General features: G+C 46.9%; 1 protein-coding gene and 1 long non-coding RNA gene across 3 annotated transcripts in view; one reads left to right on the top strand and one right to left on the bottom strand.

Moving 5' to 3' along the window:
• Positions 1-3,187: 3,187 nt before the first annotated feature.
• LOC310753096 lies at positions 3,188-5,702 on the bottom strand. The gene is made up of 2 exons (XR_014543178.1): positions 5,299-5,702; positions 3,188-3,676 (listed from the first exon to the last, which is right to left on the bottom strand). It is a non-coding gene; the product is annotated as an uncharacterized lncRNA (long non-coding RNA).
• The window catches only part of ACO1 (aconitase 1), a 49,286-nt gene continuing 33,909 nt past the window's right edge, over positions 4,323-19,699 (top strand). For both annotated transcript variants that reach the window (XR_014542987.1, XM_083593107.1), the window contains exons 1-3: positions 4,323-4,516; positions 17,470-17,588; positions 18,932-19,100. Coding sequence is in view for 1 of the 2 variants with exons in the window: in XM_083593107.1 (XP_083449233.1) it covers positions 17,492-17,588; positions 18,932-19,100 (266 nt within the window). In the remaining variant the exon portion in view is untranslated. The remainder of the gene's footprint in view (positions 4,517-17,469; positions 17,589-18,931; positions 19,101-19,699) is intronic.

Raw genomic sequence — 19,699 nt, 5'->3', positions numbered from 1 at the left:
AAATATTTTTTTTATTTTATTATTATTATTATTATTATTATTATTATTATTATTATTATTATTATTACATTCATACCTCGGGTTACAGATGCTTCAGGTTGCGCATTTTTGGGTTACAGACGTGCTGAAACCCGGAAGTACCGGAATGGGTTACTTCCAGGTTTCGGCATTTGCGCATGCACAGAAGCACTAAATCTCGCTTTGCGCATGGGCAGAAGCGCCAAATCGCAACCCGCACGTGCACAGATGCGGTGCTGCGGGTTGCGGACGCTGCGGGTTGTGAATGTGCCTCCCGCACAGATCACGTTCGCAACCCGAGTGTCCACTGTATTATTATTAGGACGCTACATCTAGCGCAGAACTCGGCAGCCAGATTGCTGACTAAGACAGGATGGTCCAAATGTATAACACCAATTCTGCCACAACTGCACTAGTGGCCTATTGGTTTCCAGGCTCAGTTCGAAGTGCTAGTTTTGAACTACACAAATTTATGTGGCGCAGGACCCTAATATCTCCAGGGCCACTTCTTCCCACACGAACCAACCCAGACTCTGCAGTCATCATGCCAGGTCCTTCTCCAAGTGTGGTCTCCACAGGAGGTCCAGAGGGTGGAAAGATGAGAATGGACCTTTTCAGTAGTGACTCCTCCAAACGAGGTTCACCTGGCACCGTCTTAATCTATTTTTAGGCACCAAGCTCAACCTCTCCACTTCTGGCCTTTAATTGGAAGGGTTTCAGAATATTTAAGTATTAGAGGATAAGCAAAAAGTTGCTTGCCTGGCTTTAAAAAGACAAGATCCTTGGCCACCGGTAGTTGGTGAGGTGGCAGTATTTCAATAAATAAAACATTTACTTGATGATTTAATGGTTTTCCAGGTTAATCACTAAAGCTTTTGTATTTGTGGGAATGTTTTTAAACAACAACAATCAAACAGAAAACAACACTATCAATTTACAACTAAGACTGTGTAAATGTTTGCCCTTGACTTGCATGGTGAAAAAGTTCACTAGTAGAGGACACTATTGGGGCAGCACAACGTCTATAATTTGCTTTTAAGGAATTGTTTCTAGCTACTTCAGTTCCCTTTTATTTGCGGCCGGTGACATCTTGTGGCAGTTTAGCCTAACTGCTCTGAGAAGATACAGTCATACCTCGTGTTGTGCTTGCTTCAGGTTGAGCGTTCTCAGGTTGCGTCCCACAGTGACCTGGAAGTACCAGAAAGGGTTACTTTTGGGTTTCGCCGCTCATGCATGAGGAGACGCGCAAAATGATGTCATGCGCATGCGCAGAAGCGGCTAATCACGACCCGCACATGCGCAGATGCGGGTTGCGTTCTGCTCAAGTTGCAAACAGGCCTCCGGAACGGATCCCGTTCGCAAGCAGAGGTACCACTGTATATCTGAATTATTGGTTAGAGCATGGTGCTGATAACGCCAAGGTTGCCGGTTTGATCCCCATTTGGGACAGCGGCACATTCCTGTGTTGCAGGGGGTTGGCCTATATGCCCCTCGGGGTCCTTTCCAACTGTACAATTCTATTACAGTGGTACCTCGGGTTAAGAACTCAATTCATTCTGGAGGTCCGTTCTTAACCTGAAACTGTTCTTAACCTGAAGCACCACTTTAGCTAATGGGGCCTCCCGCTACCGCCACACGATTTCTGTTCTCATCCTGAAGCAAAGTTCTTAACCCGAGGTACTATTTCTGGGTTCTGTAACCGGAAGCGGCTGTAACCTGAAGCATCTGTAACCCGAGGTACCACTGTATTTATAGATTTATGCCGTAGTTCCTTCAGTGGTATCGCGTGGGTGAGGTGAGGGATAGCTGTGGCCCCGGGCCCAGTTTCTTGTGGGGCAAATTTTGCTCCCCATGCTACCCTGACAGCTGCTGGCCTCGCTGTCCTCAGCTTGCTGCCTTGGTTTCCGTCCTCCTGGCTCCAAGGGTGTCCTTTTCCTCGTCTCCTCAGCCAGGCGGACGGACCCATGTGAGTCTGTGTAGAGTCTGAGGCCACGATTTCTTTTTCGGCCCTCAATTTGCCACATCTCTAAGTCCCTTAAAGCCCACTGTAACCCTCTCCTCCTTTTGGAGGTTGGAGTTTTTGGGGTGGTATATAAAAAATGGGGGGGGGCATGGGAATAGCCAGGATTTTTGTTAGGGCAGGGGCAGAACCTCAGATTGCTATGTATTTCCATTGATTTTTATTGATTTATTGATTGATAAAATCAATATTTGATTCAAGTGGGCCCCCTTGGACTAGATGACCGGGAGGAGGCATGGGCGTAGCCAGGATTTTTGTTAGGGCGGGGGGGGGGGAGAACCTCTCATTGCTATGTATTGCTATTGAGCTTTATTGATTTATTGGGTCATAAGAGAAGCCATGGGACACGGGTGGCGCTGTGGGTTAAACCACAGAGCCTAGGACTTGCCGATCAGAAGGTGGGCGGTTTGAATCCCTGCAACGGGGTGAGCTCCCATTGCTCGGTCCCTGCTCCTGCCAACCTAGCAGTTCGAAAGCATGTCAAAGTGCAAGTAGATAAATAGGTGCCGCTCTAGCGGGAAGGTAAACGGTGTTTCCGTGCGCTGCTCTGGTTTGCCAGAAGCGGCTTAGTCATGCTGGCCACATGACACGGAAGCTGTACGCTGGCTCCCTCGGCCAGTAAAGCGAGATGAGCGCCGCAACCCCAGAGTCGGTCAAGACTGGACCTAATGGTCAGGGGTCCCTTTACCTTTACCTTTTAAGAGAAGCCACGATCAGAGAGGGGAGTTAATAAATGAACCTCTCAGTGTTTCGTATTTCTATGCTAACAAAAGAATGTATCTTTTTACTTGTATATTTTCCTTCTGTATCGCTGTATCGCTGTAATACCACTAAAGAATGTAGCTGAGGAATGCAACTGTTGACTCTATTAAATGTATCGCCTTTTGTATCTTTCTAAAAAGTGTTTTTCTTATCAAATGTATCGCCTTTCTGTATCTTACAAAAGTGTTTTATTACACTAGAAAATGTAACTTGAATAGAAAAATGTAACTGGAAGAATGTAGCCAAAGATTTTATATTCTATGTGACTTTCCATTGCCGTATACTTGATCTGTCAATATTCTGACACGTGCTGTCAAAATACCTTCAAGCACCACAGCGCCACCTACTGGGTCCACAAATGACATCGTGAATACAGTACACACAAAATGCAACATAAAATCAGTTTAATTAATAAAAGTATGCAGAGCGGAACTTCACACCAACACTGATAACCGTTTCCCAAATATCCAGCCGTTTAATCTGCATACCGATCACCCCAAAACCCCTGGAATTTCTTCTGAAAATGAAGCAAAAAGCAGAACTGTTAGTCAAGATCTGCTGAAAAGGAAATGTTTTGTTCCCAACCTCAAAGTGGACAATATCTTCATTAACACCACCCAAGATCTTACAACATCCCACTTACCTCTCTTCGTGCAGTTTCTGTCATTTTTCTGTATCATTGATCAGTATGGAAATGAAAAGGTATTTAAGTAAAGGCAGTTCCTTTGTTCAAGGTTCTCACTCCGCCCAACAGTCTTCTGTTCTTTGAAAATAAAGATCAGACTTTCCTTTTTCGCCAATCCTGGTGTGGTCTCTGTCATTTCCACAACCGTGCTCCTTCCGAGGGTCCAGTCCTCCTTACGAGGCTAAGACCCCCTTAGGGAAGCAATAATATTGATTTCAATTGATTTTATTGATCGATAAAATCAGTATTTCATTCAAGTGGGCCCCCTTGGACTAGATGACCCGGGGGGGGGGGCATGGGCGCCGTAGGCAGGATTTTTGTTAGGGCGGGGGGGGGACCTCAGATTGCTATGTATTGCCATTGATTTTTATTGATTTTATTGATCAATAAAATCAGTATTTAATTCAAGTGGGCCCACTTGGACTAGATGACCCTGGGGGGGGGCATGGGCGTAGCCAGGATTTTTGTTAGGGCGGGGGGAGAACCTCAGATCGCTGTGTATTTCCATTGATCTTTATTGATCGATAAAATCAGTATTTCATTCTTGGACTAGATGACCCGGGGTGTGCATGGGCGCCGTAGGCAGGATTTTTGTTAGGGCAGGGGCAGAACCTCAGATTGCTATGTATTGCCATTGACCTTTATTGATTTAATTGTTCAATAAAATCAGTATTTCATTCAAGTGGGCCCCCTTGGAGTAGACGACCCCGCTCCCCCACCCCCCAGGCTTGCTCTTTGCTTCCCCCGCTTCTCCGCAGCAGCCCAGCAGAGGGCGCGGGAGAAGCCGAGCCGCGGAGGCGGAGGCAAGTCTCCCCCGAGGCGGCGGGAGGGCGGGAGGAAGGGACGTGTCCGCCTCCCGCTGCGACCCGAGGTGGGTGGGCCGTGGGAACGGCCAGCTGGGCGGTGGGCGGAGCGAGAGTGGCGCGGCCCCCGCTGCTGCTGCTGCTGCTGCTGCTGCTTCGCAGGCGCCGGTTTCGGGGCGCCTAACCTGCGCGCGCCCTTCGCCGCTTCGCGACCCTCCTGCAGCGCAGGTAAGCGCCGCGTCCGCGGAGCCTCTCCGTCTCCCCCGCGAGGAGCCGCAGACGCCGCCTCCTTACTCGAGAGGAAGCCCGGCCAGGAGGCCGCGCTTGCTCGGGAGGAAGCAGGGAGGGCTTGCTTCTGCAAGGCGGGCGGAGCGGGCCGAAGATCGAGGCTGCCTGGGCGCGCAGCCCGATCCTGTGAGGCGCGCAGCCCGATCCTGGGCGCGCAGCCCGATCCTGTCTGGCCAGAAGCCCCGGGCGGCGGCGGGCCTAACCTCGCTTTCCTGGGAGTAGAAGCCCCCGCTGCAGTCAGGACGAGTAAAATACGGCGAGGGTCGCCCTGCTGTTACTGCCCGGGGCCTTGGCTTCTAGCTGCGCGCGATCCTAAGCGACGTCTCTCTCCCTGTTTCTTGCTTCAAAGCGGGCTGGCAGGTGCGGGCCAGGTCACTTTTGGAGCTCGTTAAAGGGTCAGGTTTGGGGAAAGGATTCCCGCCCAACTTTAAATTTCTCTCTCTCTTTTTTTTTAATAAATAATATGGAAAGGGTGCAGGGATGTGTCCCTCGTAAAAAGGACCTCGCAGTTCCCTTCCTCGCCACGATTCAAAAGAAGGAAACCGCCTTGACTTCTGGTGAATTTTGCTTAGGATTGCATGCTTACTCATCCATGGATGTGGCAACACTTCAGTTTGAGATTGGAAGTTTGCTGGGGATTAAAATAAAAATAAAAAGACCAGCATTAAGCTTAACAGCACTTGATTTGCTTAAAGATTTATTTCAAAGGCTGCAGTCCTTACCTAGCAAGTAGTCACTGCTGGACTCCGTGGGTCTGACTTCTGAGCAGACAGTGTGTCGGATTGCACTTTCCATTTATTCTTGGCGGTCTTAAAAAACACGTTTCTCTGCCTGTTGTCTTCTCCTGTTTTCTCTGTTCAGATTGCCTGCCTTTCTTTCCCTCCCCTCCTCTGCTTGGCCTGCTTGTCAAGCAGGAGCAAAGTTCAGGGTTGGTTTTCCAAAGACAGAGGCTTATTTCTCAACTGCAGAGGAGGACCATTTTTGGTTTGGAGGTCCTCTCTCTGGTGGGCTTCTGTGTGTATTGAAAGGGAGATCAAGGTGCTTACAGATTCAGTTTCGCTGAGCATTTTAAGTTTCTAGGATCTTGCAGACCATTTTCTCCTAACAACACAGTATGGGGTGAGAAGTGTGTGTCCTGGGAGGGCCAGTATCCAGGGGCTTGGTGAGGAGGAGAGAGCAGGTAGCATAATAATAATAATAATAATAATAATAATAATAATAATATTAATAATAATAATTTATTATTTATACTCCGCCTATCTGGCTGGGCTTCCACAGCCACTCTGGGCGGCTTCCCAAAAAATAGTAAAATACTGTAATACATCAAACATTAAAAGCTTCCCTAAAGAAGGCTGCCTTCAGATGTCTTCTAAAAGTCTGGTAGTTGTTGTTCTCTTTGACATCTGGTGGGAGGGTGTTCCACAGGGAGGGCACCACTACCAAGAAGGCCCTCTGCCTGGTTCCCTGTAACTCGGCTTCTCGCAGTGAGGGAACTGCCAGAAGGCCCTCGGTGCTGGACCTCAGTGTCCGAGTAAAACGATGGGGGTGGAGTCGCTCCTTCAGATATACTGGACCGAGACCGTTTAGGGCTTTAAAGGTCAGCACCAACACTTTGAATTGTGCTCGGAAACGTACTGGGAGCCAATGTAGGTCTTTCAAGACCAGTGTTATGTGGTCTCGGCGGCTGCTCCCAGTGACCAGTCTAGCGGCCGCGTTCTGGATTAGTTGTAGTTTCCGGGTCACCTTCAAAGGTAGCCCCACGTAGAGTGCATTGCAGTAGTCCAAGCGGGAGATAACAAGAGCATGCACCACTCTGGCGAGGCAGTCCGCAGGCAAATAGGGTCTCAGCCCGTGTACCAGATGGAGCTGGTAAACAGGACACGGATTTGACCTGTGCCTCCATGGACAGCTGTGAGTCCAAAATGACTCCCAGGCTGCACACCTGGTCCTTCAGGGGCACAGTTACCCCATTCAGGACCAGGGAATCCTCCACACCAGCCCGCCTCCTGTCCCCCCAAAACAATACTTCTGTCTTGTCAGGATTCAATCTCAATCTGTTAGCCGCCATCCATCCTCCAACCGCCTCCAGACACTCACACAGGACCTTCACTGCCTTCACTGGTTCTGATTTAAAAGACAGGTAGAGCATCACAGGTAATGTTGAACTGATTCCAGCCTGTGTTGTGCTTGAGTATCTTTTGACCCTCCAGATGTTGCGGAACTAGAACTCACAGTGTCAGAAACTCCGATGCGTAAGCTAATCGCCGAATGGCACCTTAAAGCTATGTTATGGTCGCCACAATAGAATGTCTCAAAGCGATTTACAACATGAAACAAATTCAGATTTCAAGGGAAATATTTCAGATCCTTTTCCAAAGGGCATTTTAATAATAATAAATTTTATTTATACCCCGCCCTCCCCAGCCAGAGCCAGGCTCAGGGCGGCTAACACCAATAAAATTTCAGTAAAAACATAATATGAAAAAGGAAAAAAAACCACAATTTAAAATACAGGTTAAAATGCAATTTAAAATGCAGCCTCATTTTAAAATCTCCACATGGCCGCAATTGGACCCAGGTCAGTCTGGACCCTGGCGCCTGGCTAATTTCGGACATGGAACCCCCATCATCCCTGGCCATTGGCCATACTGGTCCGGGCTGATGGGAGTTGCAGTTCAGCATCTGACGGGCCAAAGGTTCCTTACCCCTGTTGTATATGCAGTAGCATTGGGAATTGTTTTTGCAGCTGGAACTCACCAGAACTCAGATCCAGCACCTCTCAGGTGGGCACCATTGATGTTTTGTTCAAAAGTGAAGCAGATTGCTTCAGGAGGTGGCGGGCTGTGCCCAACTGGAAGCGTTTAAAGAGAGGTTGGCTGGTTATCTGTCAGGGATACTGTACCTGCACGGTAGATACTGCAGGAGATATTATTTATTTATTGCATTAAAAAAAAACCATACAAAAGAAGTTAACAGCAGTGCAAAGAATACACAGTACTGGCAGTGATAGGGGAGCACTTCTACCCTTATTCTAGAATTTTGCTAGAAATACTAGGTTTCTTGAAATCTAACAGCAGATACAGTGCCTTCCCAGATTACACATAATCACACATTCGTTTTGCCTCTTCATTTTAGGTGAGGAGAGCTGTAACAATTTGCTCCCCACCCACCCTCCTCCTGCTGCTGTTGGCCATTGTCAATAAACTGGAATAATGTTTGCAGTGTTTGAGGAGTGCAACATAATTCAAGCTTTTGCAACGTGGTGATACAATCCATCAAACTCTGTACAATGTGGTGCCAGGGTGTTGCAGACAGCTTGTTGTTGCAACCTGGTTTATCTGCAAGTTTTGATAATAAAAGATTAATAATGTACTCAGATCAAAACTCTCATGTGCAAGGCTACCCTTGTATTTTCCCAGTGTGCCAGATCACGCTGGTGTGTCCTGAGTTATAAAATGACTCCTGTGAGGCCAGAGTGCCCATTCACAGAGGAGTCTGCCTTCTGTGTCTCTGTGTGATTCACTGCTCTGGCTGCGTCTTTTCCCAACAAGCCTCTTCTGAGGGCAGGTAATTCTACCATGTGTTTGCAGTGGTTGTGTTAGGCCCATTCGCTCACTTGCGATGCAAGTATTGTTATCTGCCTTGAAGAAGCTGCCATGTTTGCCTATATGAACCACTGCTCTGGACTGTCATTCCTCCATTCAAGATGTATGCCCAGAACAGTGATGCATGCAGATGCATGAGGATCCGGCAAGAATGAGCATAGGTAACCCCTCAAGCGGGGTGTGTGCTGGGTTTGAAATTAGCAGGGTGCCAGATGCATTTTGCGCCGAAAGATTCTCCATTTGCGAGCACCTCAAAAAGTCTGGGTGCCATTTTTTGCACCTGGCTGACCCTCCAGGATGACTGAAATGTATGTGCTTTGAAGCCTCAAAGTATATGTTAAGGGGTTTAACAATAAAGAGTAGAGTGTTTTGAAAACTGAAGTATGGTACCAATATTTTCATTGTCAACACCAAATTAAAGGTAAAGGTAAAGGAACCCCTGACCATTAGGTCCAGTCGTGGCTGACTCTGGGGTTGTGGCGCTCATCTAGCTTTATTGGCCGAGGGAGCCGGCGTACAGCTTCTGGGTCATGTGGCCAGCATGACTAAGCCGCTTATGGTGAACCAGAGCAGCGCACGGAAACGCCGTTTACCTTCCCGCCAGAGTGGTACCTATTTATCTACTTGCACTTTGAACTGCTAGGTTGGCAGGAGCAGAGACCGAGCAATGGGAGCTCACCCCGTCGTGGGGATTCGAACCACTGACCTTCTGATCGGCAAGCCCTAGGCTCAGTGGTTTAATCCACAGCGCCTCCTGCGTCCCAACACCAAATTAAACATGTATTAATAATTTCCGCTAAAAATGTGATATCAACAATTTGTCGCTTATGTGAATGTGTATTAATTTACGCTTATCAAAATAAAAAATAACAAGTGTTGTCGCCCCCCCCCCCACTATGGCGACTAGATATTCTGTTTTGCCGCCCACAACCCAGGTCTCAGGAGCCATTTGGCTCCTAGCTTTTCTGACACTGGGTGTGTGTGTGTTCAAAACACCTCCAGTTTTTATTAAGAAAAGGAAGTGTGCACTCGGAAGATTGAGATATGCTGATCTAGCAAAAACAAAGCTGCAGTTCTGAATTCAGTATTTAAACACTGCTGTTTTCATGCAAACAAATTCAGCTATTCACCCTAAGCTCTGACTACAGGCCCCTTCTATAAATACCATATTTAGTGGTATCCCTGGAGTTGTTGCTTATACCAGCATTATGTTTCTGGAATGTTAAAATGTTGTGCTCCCTTCCACCTTTCACATGCCCCCCCCATTTTTTCAGAAGTGTGATGCTGGACACCTTCCCTCTTAGTTAAGGTACATACCGTATTTTTTGCTCTATAAGACGCACCAGACCATAAGATGCACCTAGTTTTTGGAGGAGGAAAACAAGAAAAAAAATATTCTGAATCCCAGAAGCCAGAACAGCAAGAGGGATCTGGCTTCTGGGATGGCCTCTTGCTGTCCTGGCATATGGGATAGCCGTGCGAAGCCTCTTCAGGGCAGCGGGATGAAGGCTCCCCCAAGAGGCGTGCTCCATTTAAAGAGCCACATGGTGTGTGTGTGAGGCTCTTGGGGGCTTTTCCCCGAGGGGGGAGAAGGGCAGCGCTTCTCCCTCCTCAGGGAAAAGCCCCCAAGAGCCGCACACATGCTCCACGTGGCTCTTAAAAGGGAGCGCTGAACCTGCATTCACTCCATAAGACGCAGACACATTTCCCCTTACTTTTTAGGAGGGGGAAGTGCATTTTATAGAGCGAAAAATACGGTAATCCTAGAAACTGGTGAAGAGAGCATATGATCCACTGAAACTTAAAGTGGGGTTGGAGAGGACATTTGCTATGAAAACCAAAGTATATTTTTTTGGGGGGGGGTTCCCTTTGTCCATAAACAAACACTATTATGGCTTACCTAGAAAGAAGCTATCCCATCTCCTAAAACATCCATCCCTAACTTAGCGACAGCCAAATACTTAGGACTCCAACGCCCATCATTCCTGACTTTTGGGTAGCTGAGGCTGATGAAAGCTGCAGTCAAAAACATCTGTTGAGTACCAGGTTGCAGCTGGGAAAACAATCTGTAACAAATCTGTTCCTCAGGTGTTCCCAGAACGAAGGTCTGGTACGCAAATAAAATGACATCTGGAACGATGTAATTTTTTGGTGAATGTTAGCTTCCATTCACCAACTGTCGCTTGGTATTTCTCAGGTGCTGTTGCCAAAGAGAAGTGTGAGCACTATGCTTTTGCCTTGTGGCCAACAAGAAAGCCTTGTAAGAACCTTGTTCAGAACATCTCCACCATACATTTAAAGCTTTCCCCACCCTGCAAAGAATCCTTGGAACTGCGGGAATTGTAGCTCTGTGAGAGGCAAACTGCAGCTCCCACAATTCTTTGGGGGGAATCGTTGTGCTTTAAACACATGGTTCGGATGTGACAAGTTCAGGGGTGGACGTGAAGGCGGAAAAAGAGCACACGGGTACCTTGGTTTTTCAGTCGAAAAGCAACACATCTGTGCTTTGTGACATCAGAAAAGGCTGTATTTAGGGCAACGTTCAGAGCTACTGTGATCTGGATTAAATGCATAAATTGGCTGCAGTCAAATCTCTAATCTCTTTGTGAATGCTTTCCCCTGGAAACTGAGAAACATTTACATGCTGAAATTTACAAAGTTACATAAGGGTGGGGTTTTTCGTTTTTGTTTCTTCAGTTTCTGCCTGGTTGTCAAGGCTTTGGAGGAAACCTCCAGGCAGTGCAATCTAAAAGTTCAGTCGTGGTTCATCTGGTATCCCATCATAGCCATGTACAGTAGGAGGGGACTTTCTTTTATTTCAAGGGATCATATTTCTGAAGAGTGAAATTTGTAACAAACGTGTTCACTGTGCCTGCCCCAGCCATGTCCTCTTCATGATACCTCGGGATAAGAACTTAATTCATTCTAGAGGTCCATTCTTAACCTGAAACTGTTCTTAACCTGAGGTACCACTTTAGCTAATGGGGCCTCCTGCTGCTGCCGCCACACAATTTCTGTTCTCATCCTGAAGCAAAGTTCTTAACCCGAGATACTATTTCTGGGTTAGCGGAGTCTGTAACCTGAAGTGTCTGTAGCCTGAAGCGTCTGTAACCCAAGATACCACTGTACTCCATTCCATTCTCCCTCGCACCAGCATCCCATTGCCTCTAAGCACACTTAATCTTCGCTGGGCTGCTTTGAGGGTTCCCCACTCCTCTTAAGGATCCCCCCCCCACATATATTTTTCTGCAAACCTACCCCCTCACCCCCCAGGTCTGCTGGTGTCTACTTCTTGTGCATGCGTGGTGCCATCGTGGCCCTACAAGTAACGGTGCTCTGTCCTGAATGTTGGAAATAGAATGAATATTTCATATTATTTCAAGTAATATGAACATACGCTTCAGGTTACATACGCTTCAGGTTACAGACTCTGCTAACCCAGAAATAGTGCTTCAGGTTAAGAACTTTGCTTCAGGATAAGAACAGAAATTGGGCAGCAGGAGGCCCCATTAGCTAAAGTGGTGCTTCAGATTAAGAACAGTTTCAGGTTAAGAACAGTTTCAGGTTAAGAACAGACCTCCAGAACGAATTAAGTACTTAACCTGAGGTACCACTGTACTGCAGGATTTTACTCGCCCTGTGATGAGACTGGGAAAGAACCTTATCCAGTCCTAGTTCCCATTCCTGTTAACAGAAATGAACAACTGGGCTGGGGAGATTCTGTGTTCATTAGAAGCACAGGCTGCCCATTCCTACTCATAGAGAAGAAAATGGGGAAGGAACTGCAAAATGAATCCCTGATTTCACTGCAAGTAGCAGGACAGGAGGTGGGGGAGTACAAAGTGAATAAACAGACATGGGGCATGGAATTAAGGTTTAAACCTTACTTTATTAAGATCTCATTTTTAAACGTTAGGTTCCCATTATCATGAAGCAACTGCAGATATATGCCAATTAAGGGTAGTGTCTCTAATGGAGATAAAGTGATTTAAATACAGTGGCAATCAAGATTAAAGACTTTGCTGTGTAGATTAAATCAGTTTGCGAATTACTTCAGCTCCTCTTGGCTGTTGAAATTTCTCGAATTAGTAGGCTTGCAAAATCTCACCCAGTGTTGCCCCAACCCCTTGTACTAAAGGTAGGTATTGCCCTCCTTGCCAAATATCCTTAAGGGAATGATCAGGTAGCAGGATGCAACCTTTGGAAATCATATGCATATTAAACTAGCTCTTTGCTAAAATGCCAAGAGGCAATTTGGGCATTGTGCCATATGTAGAGCCATCTTGCCCCCAAATGGCAACGAGACATTCTGTTTAGGCGATGGCAACCTTGTTTTAAGGAGCCTTTTGGCATCTAGCTTATATATCTGAGTTTCTAACACTCACTAAAATATCTGGAGGGCATCAGGTTGGGGAAGACTTGGCTAGATCCTCTTGTTGCGTGTCAAGACCTGAGGCCTCCCTCCTATGTAGAATAATAACACTTTGACATCGTATATAAGGCTAAATGGACAAATTTAGGCCACAACTTTATTGGTTACAGAATGTGAGCGGTACAGTCATGCCTCATGTTACGTTTGCTTCATGTTACGTTCTTTCAGGTTACATCCCGCAGCGACCCGGAAGTACCAGAAAGGGTTACTTCTGGGTTTCGCCACTCGCACATGCGCAGAAGCACTAAATCATGGTTCTCGCATGCGCACCTGTGCCAAATTGCACCGCACACCTGTGCAGATACGCCACTTCAGGTTGCTCTCTTTTCATGTTGCAAACGGGCCTGGAACGGATCCTGTTCGCAACCAGAGGTACCACTGTATTGGCTTGAACGGCAATATCTGACTCCTACCCACCATGCAGGAAGTCTCACAAGGGTTAACCACCAGTAGGGGGAGGCCTGTTGATGCACATCAACTCAGAGCTTCCCCCAGAGTCACTGGAAGGTTGTGCCATGGCCCTAGTCTCCACCCGGGCTTCGGACAGGAACCATGGAAGCAGGTCAGGAACCGTGGAAACGGGAGCCAAATAGGAGGACTCCCTGGTCATGTGGCTGCTTTAAACAGGGTAACTCACGCCCCCCCCCAGCCACCTGGATTGGCTGGCTGGGGGCCACAGTGTGGCCAGGGACACCCCAAATGCTGTGTGGAGACCACGAGGCCTGACTGCAATATCGTCCCACCCAGAAGAGGAGCAGTTTTCTCCTGAACCAAGAAATTCTAACTACAGTGGACACTTGGGTTGCAAACATGATCCGTGCAGGAAGCATGTTCGCAACCCGCAGCGCTGCGTCTGCTCACCTGTGGGTCACGATTCAGCGCTTCTGTGCACGCGAAAAGTGCAATTTAGCGCTTCTGTGCATGCGCAAGCGCCAAAACCTGGAAGTAACCCGTTCCGGTACTTCTGGGTTCAGCACAGTGCGCAACCCGAAATCACGCAACCCGAAGCGTCTGTAACCCGAGATATGACTGTGCTGATTCAGGCCAGTAAAAGCAAGTGTTCCTTTATCCAGAATCCCAGAATTTAGAGGGAAATGGTGCAAACTGATGAGCAACGGGTTTTGCCTTTTTGAAAGATTTCTTTTACAGTGGTACCTCGGGTTAAGTACTTAATTCGTTCCGGAGGTCCGTTCTTAACCTGAAACTGTTCTTAACCTGAAGCACCACTTTAGCTAATGGGGCCTCCTGCTGTCGCCGCGCAGCCAGAGCACGATTTCTGTTCTCATCCTGAAGCAAAGTTCTTAACCCGAGGTAATATTTATGGGTTAGCGGAGTCTGTAACCTGAAGCGTATGTAACCCGAGGTACCACTGTATTTTTACTAGGCGAGAGGTTTAACCATTTGCCCAAATAGCCAAGATGCTTCCTCCTGTTTCTTCATTAGATCATAAACACCCTTAAAGCTTCTATTTCTCTGGCTGTTGGCTTGGCTTTGGAATAAGCTTCTGCACTGAATGGAATCTATTCACTGCAGAGCAAGCTTGTAAGTAGCATGGTGTCTGCCGTGTAAATGGTCTGCCTGTTGCAGCACTGGGACTGTATAATCAGAAGAACGAGTAATCAAAGGCATCATTCTGCCTGAGCTATAATGGTGCCGTTGCTCCTCTGCGGTTGAAAATTGGGAAATGTATAGAATTCATTTCTGTTTCAGATCCAGATGTCAAGGCAAACTGCATAGATCTTGTGCTGCTTTTTGAGGCTGGTGGCAGAATCCCAACTTGTCTCTCTGGAGCTGGAGTTGCAGCCACTGTAAAACACAAGGGAACTTGTGAAACAGTTTTTGCAACAAATGAACTTTGCTCCACATACCTTTATCCTGGTGCCCTGATGTTTATACTTTGTGGAATATAACTTGTCTCTCGTTATGCAAATAATACCTTGGAACGGGGACGTAACTTAAATCTCCTCTCACGCTCACAGCATAACCACGTTATAATGTTATTTCAGGAAGTTCTTATTAAAGTGGCAGTTAATTCCATGTGTAAAGCCAAGCAAAATAATCCACAATTTACCAGCAGAGCTCAGGTTTATCCTGGGTTCTACTTTTCAAGGGATATTTAGCAATCTATAACTTGGTTGTAAATAGACACCCACCCCACCCCACCTGGTTGCTGGCTTAAATCAGGGTTGCAAAACCCGTGACCCTCCCAATGTCGCTAGACTCCAACTCCTATCAGCCCCAGCCCAGCATATCCAATGGCCAGGGCATGATGGGAGTTGTAGTTCAGCAGCAGTATAAATGATCTGACATGAAGTGACATGTCTGCTGCGTTTAATTCTCTCACTCCCCCCCCCCGAATTTTGCAAGTGTATGTAGGTGGAGTTCTTGTTTATTCTAATGCAACCTGGTTTCTGTGACTGGCTGCTGGCAGCCTCAAGTCAGCACAGATTTGTGGGAGTTTGCACAACTGCTTTGTTTCTCTCTTCTTTCTTGATGGATGACTTGGTTTCCACCAGCTCCTGTTTGGAGAAGCAGCAACATGAATGACAGCAGATAACCATTAAGTTAAATGAACTAGCAGAATCTGTGCATTTATGGGCACCATGCCCTTCTCCAGTCTTTTAGTGAAAATCAGGAATATCATACATATTCCAACAATTCTCCAATGAAAATAGGGACGTCCCATTCCATAATGGTATTCCATTCCATGATAATATTGCTTTTTTTTAGTTTTTTTTAGGTTTTATTAAGACTTTCAACATAACAAATTATCAAAACAAATCATCTCCATTATTTTTCTCCCCTTTTTTCCTCCCTCCCCCCTCCCCCCAAAACCCTCCCTCCCCCCTGAGACTTCCCTCAGTTCCTCTCTCTGATTTCTCAATACATGTTATTCTCTGCATATTGTAAAATTATATAAATCCTAAAATTATCTGTCTATTATGTTAACAATCAATAAATTTGTGTATGTTTATTCAAAACCTGCCAAGGAGTCCAAACTCATTTTGTTGCCTTCTTAAGTAGTTTGTAAAAAGTTCCCATTCTTCTTTGAAGTCACAGTTGTCCTTGTCTCGCAATTTGTATGTCAGTTTCACCAGTTCTGCATAGTATGATAATATTACTATTTATACCCCACACATCTTACTGGGTTGCCCCAGCCACCCTGGGCAGGGTCCAACATAGATATAAAAACATAATAAAATATTAAACATTAAAAAAACACCTTCCCTATACAGGATTGCTTCAGGAGACGAATAACTCCACACCCTCCAACATTTCTCCAATGATAATAGCGACAAAACCTCAGCGCCTAGGACTTGCCAATTGCATGGTCGGCGGTTCGAATCCCCGCGGCGGGGTGAGCTCCCGTTGTTCGGTCCCAGCTCCTGCCCACCTAGCAGTTCGAAAGCACAATTAAGTGCAAGTAGATAAATAGGTACCGCTTTCTAGCGGGAAGGTAAATGGCGTTCCGTGTGCTGCTCTGGTGCTGGTTCGCCGGAGCAGCTTCGTCACGCTGGCCACGTGACCCGGAAGTGTCTGCGGACAGCGCTGGCTCCCGGCCTCTAGAGTGAGATGAGCGCACAACCCTAGAGTCTGTCAAGACTGGCCCGTACGGGCAGGGGTACCGTTACCTTTTACCTTTAAGTAAAAACAGGGACGCAGGTTAAACCACAGAGCCTAGGGCTTCCTGATCAGAATGTTGGCGGTTCGAATCCCCGCGACGGGGTGAGCTCCCGTTGCTTGGTCCCTGCTCCTGCCCACTTAGCAGTTCGAAAGCACGTCAAAGTGCAAGTAGATAAATAGGTGCCGCTCTGGTGGGAAGGTAAACGGCGTTTCCGTGCGTTGCTCTGGTTCACCAGAAGCGGCTTAGTCATGCTGGCCACATGACCTGGAAGCTGTATGCCAGCTCCCTCAGCCAATAAAGCGAGATGAGCGCCACAACCCCAGAGTCGGTCACGACTGGACCTAATGGTCAGGGGTCCCTTTACCTTTAAGTAAAAACAGGACATTCCTGGAGGGTCTGGGATGTTTCCTCTGTTAGTTTGCAGTGGTCTGGAACCCTGAGAAAAACACATGCTTAACCAGCCCCCCCCCACTCTGTGAGGGTTTCCTTTCCAAAATATGCCCCCCACCAAGATGCACCAAACTGCTAATTCTCTTCCTATGCTTCTCTAGTTTTTATTATTATTATAGCTTCCCTGTGTTCCTATTGCTCATGGAACCTTCTAATTTGGAGATTTAAGTAAATGTATAATTGCACTTGGCAGAGGTGTTCAGGCTGACACTGAAACAGTTTTGAAGGTTGTGTTACGAAAAGACTGCAGAGGCACTTTGCAAGTTAAGAAGCACCAAAACAAGTGCTGAGCCCAGTGATGTGAGAGATGCGCCAAAGGTAGGCAAGAAATAAGGCAGGGAATAAAAAGAGGGAACACCTTCTAAGGTGTACTGGAAATATTTGGAGGTATGTGTGTGGAAAGATGCCCTGCCGTTTCTATACTTCCGTTTTTATATTTCCAAAGGGATTTTTGAGAGAACTGTCTGTTAAAACTGATGAACTGGTTTACAATTTATGTAAGAACTGTAAGTTTTAGAAAACATAGTGAATGTGTAATCTGACTATATGCAGGTTATTCCAGATTTGTACAAATAAGGCCTTGGTCTTTGGCATCTGAGATGCATGTTTTTAGGACCCGTCCTATTCCTGCGATTGTAATTTGTTTAAAAATGTTTTTAATACTGAATTTTAAACCTACCCAGGACCTGATGGTGAAGGGACTAATACATTGAATAAATAACAATAAAAGTTAAACTCGCTCCAGTTTTTAACTTGGCATGGCCCCATCTTGTATTTGCAGTGACTTCCAAGATATTTCAGCCATGAGCAACCCTTTTGCGCATCTTGGGGAACCGCTGGACCCAAGCCAAGCGACAAAAAAATTCTTCAATTTGAACCGACTCGGAGACCCAAGATATGGTACGTTGGTTACATTCAGAGTTGCTCCCTGCAGCTTTTGAGGCAGTTCACATATGCACACACATCACTTGATTGCTTGTACTTATGCTTTGGACGAGACATATCATGTGCTTTGCAAACAGAAGGTTTCTGGTTCCAGTTCCTGGTATCTCTGGTTAGGAGGCTGTCTCCCAAATTACCACGGATAGTGTTGGGGGGCGCAACTTTCCTCCATGCCACTGCGGGAGAGCGATCCCTGCAGAGGCTTGGGAGTGAAGTTGTGCCCCTCCCAAGCCTCCGCGGGAGGAGAGCAATCCCTGCAGAGGCTTGGAAGGGAAGCTGTGTGTCTGCCAGCCATATGTTTGGTGGGGCGCAGCTGGCGGGCATGCAGGGGAAGGGGAGGCTGCCAGCAAAGCCGTCCAGCTCCCCCACTTGCTGGGGCGCCCTAAGAGGCCAGCGCCGTGGCGCGATGCACCACTAAGCCCTATGGGAAAGACGGCTCTGGGGACTGGGCTTGGAGAGCTGCCACTCTCTAGCCCGGTTGTGGAGCACCTGCTTTGCATGGAGAAGGTTCCAGGTCCAAACCCAGGCATCTCCAAATAGGACTGGGAGAGACCCCTGTCTGAAATCCCGGAGCACTGCTAATCTGATTGAGTTAGATGGACCCAGTGGTCTAACTTAGTGCAAAGTAGCTTCCTATGCTCTTCACATGTGTGCAGAAGTTGCATATGATGTGACTGCATGGGTATTTTTTTTTAAGTACAGTTGTACCTTGGCTGTAGAACGCAATCCATTCCGGAAGTCCGTTTAACTTCCGAAAACGTTCGACAACGAAGGCGTGGCTTCCGATTGGCTGCAGGAGCTTCCTGCACGCAATTGGAAGCCATGGAAACCACGTCAGATTCGGCTTCCAAAGTACATTCACAAACCGGAACGTTCACTTCTGGGCTTGTGGCGGTCGGGAGCCAAAATGTTCGACTCCCAAGGCATTCGGCTTCCAAGTTATGACTGTAAATGTGCATTTGTTTGTATTTATAGTTAAAAATAATTCTACATAGCTTTTCATCCAGAATCTCAAAGTGGCTTATGAAGAAAGAAAGAAAGAAAGAAAGAAAGAAAGAAAGAAAGAAATCTCCATAATGGTGGTCTGTGTAGTATTAAAGGGAAAAAATGTGTCTCTGAATGTGTAGCTACCATGCACCAAGGAACTGTGGTTAGTTGTGACTTAGAAGTTTCGAGCTACAACTTCTCCCCACCAATGGAATGGAATCTTCTTTTCGCTATATTACAATTTAATCTCCTTACGTTTGTACCATATAGCTTTAGTCTCCACATGCTTCTAACAGAGGTGCTTTCCTTCCCAGAACGTTTGCCGTTCTCTATCAGAGTGTTGCTGGAGGCCTCAGTCCGCAACTGTGACGAGTTCCTAGTAAAGAAGGGAGATGTTGAAAACATCCTAAACTGGAACGTGATGCAACACAAGAACATCGAAGTGCCATTTAAGCCCGCCCGAGTTATTCTGCAAGACTTCACGTGAGTTGTATTGTGACCCCCCCACCCCCATTTTTGTTTTAATCTAAGGTGTTGTCACAGTTTAGGAGCAGAGTCATTTTCTAAAGAGACAAGGGTCTTTTTGGAGAAGTACGTCTGAGAGAATTTTAGTACCGCAAATTAGAGTGAGTTTCGCAACCCTCTTAGCATTAGGGGGTATATCCCATTAGCAGAAGGAGGTCTACCTGTGCAACAGGAATTCTTCTCCCTGCACCCCCTCAGATCTGTTCTAGGGGTTCCCCCCAACCTTCTGGAGCGGATTTGGAAGAGAGGAATGGGGCAAGTGAGGAGAGGGAGAGGAAGCCCTGTTGTCCAGGCAGAAGCCTTGCGCTAACAGGACAACTTCATTGGATACAACCCTAGGCTGTCCCTGGAACAATGTTCTGCTCAGCACATGAGCGGTACTCCAGCAGCACATAACAAGAATGTTGTGCAGCTGCTATTGGTGTGTGCAGATTGGATTTTCAGCAAGCTGCGCCAAATGGATGTACAGTCATACCTCGGGTTGAATACGCTTCGAGTTGAGCGCCTTCGAGTTGTGCTCCATGGCAACCCGGAAGTAATGAAGCGCGTTACTTCCA

The sequence above is a fragment of the Podarcis filfolensis genome, assembly GCF_964270895.1.
Source record: "Podarcis filfolensis genome assembly, chromosome: 17".
NCBI classification, from domain to species: domain Eukaryota; kingdom Metazoa; phylum Chordata; class Lepidosauria; order Squamata; family Lacertidae; genus Podarcis; species Podarcis filfolensis.
This window is presented reverse-complemented; position numbering and strand designations above follow the sequence as displayed.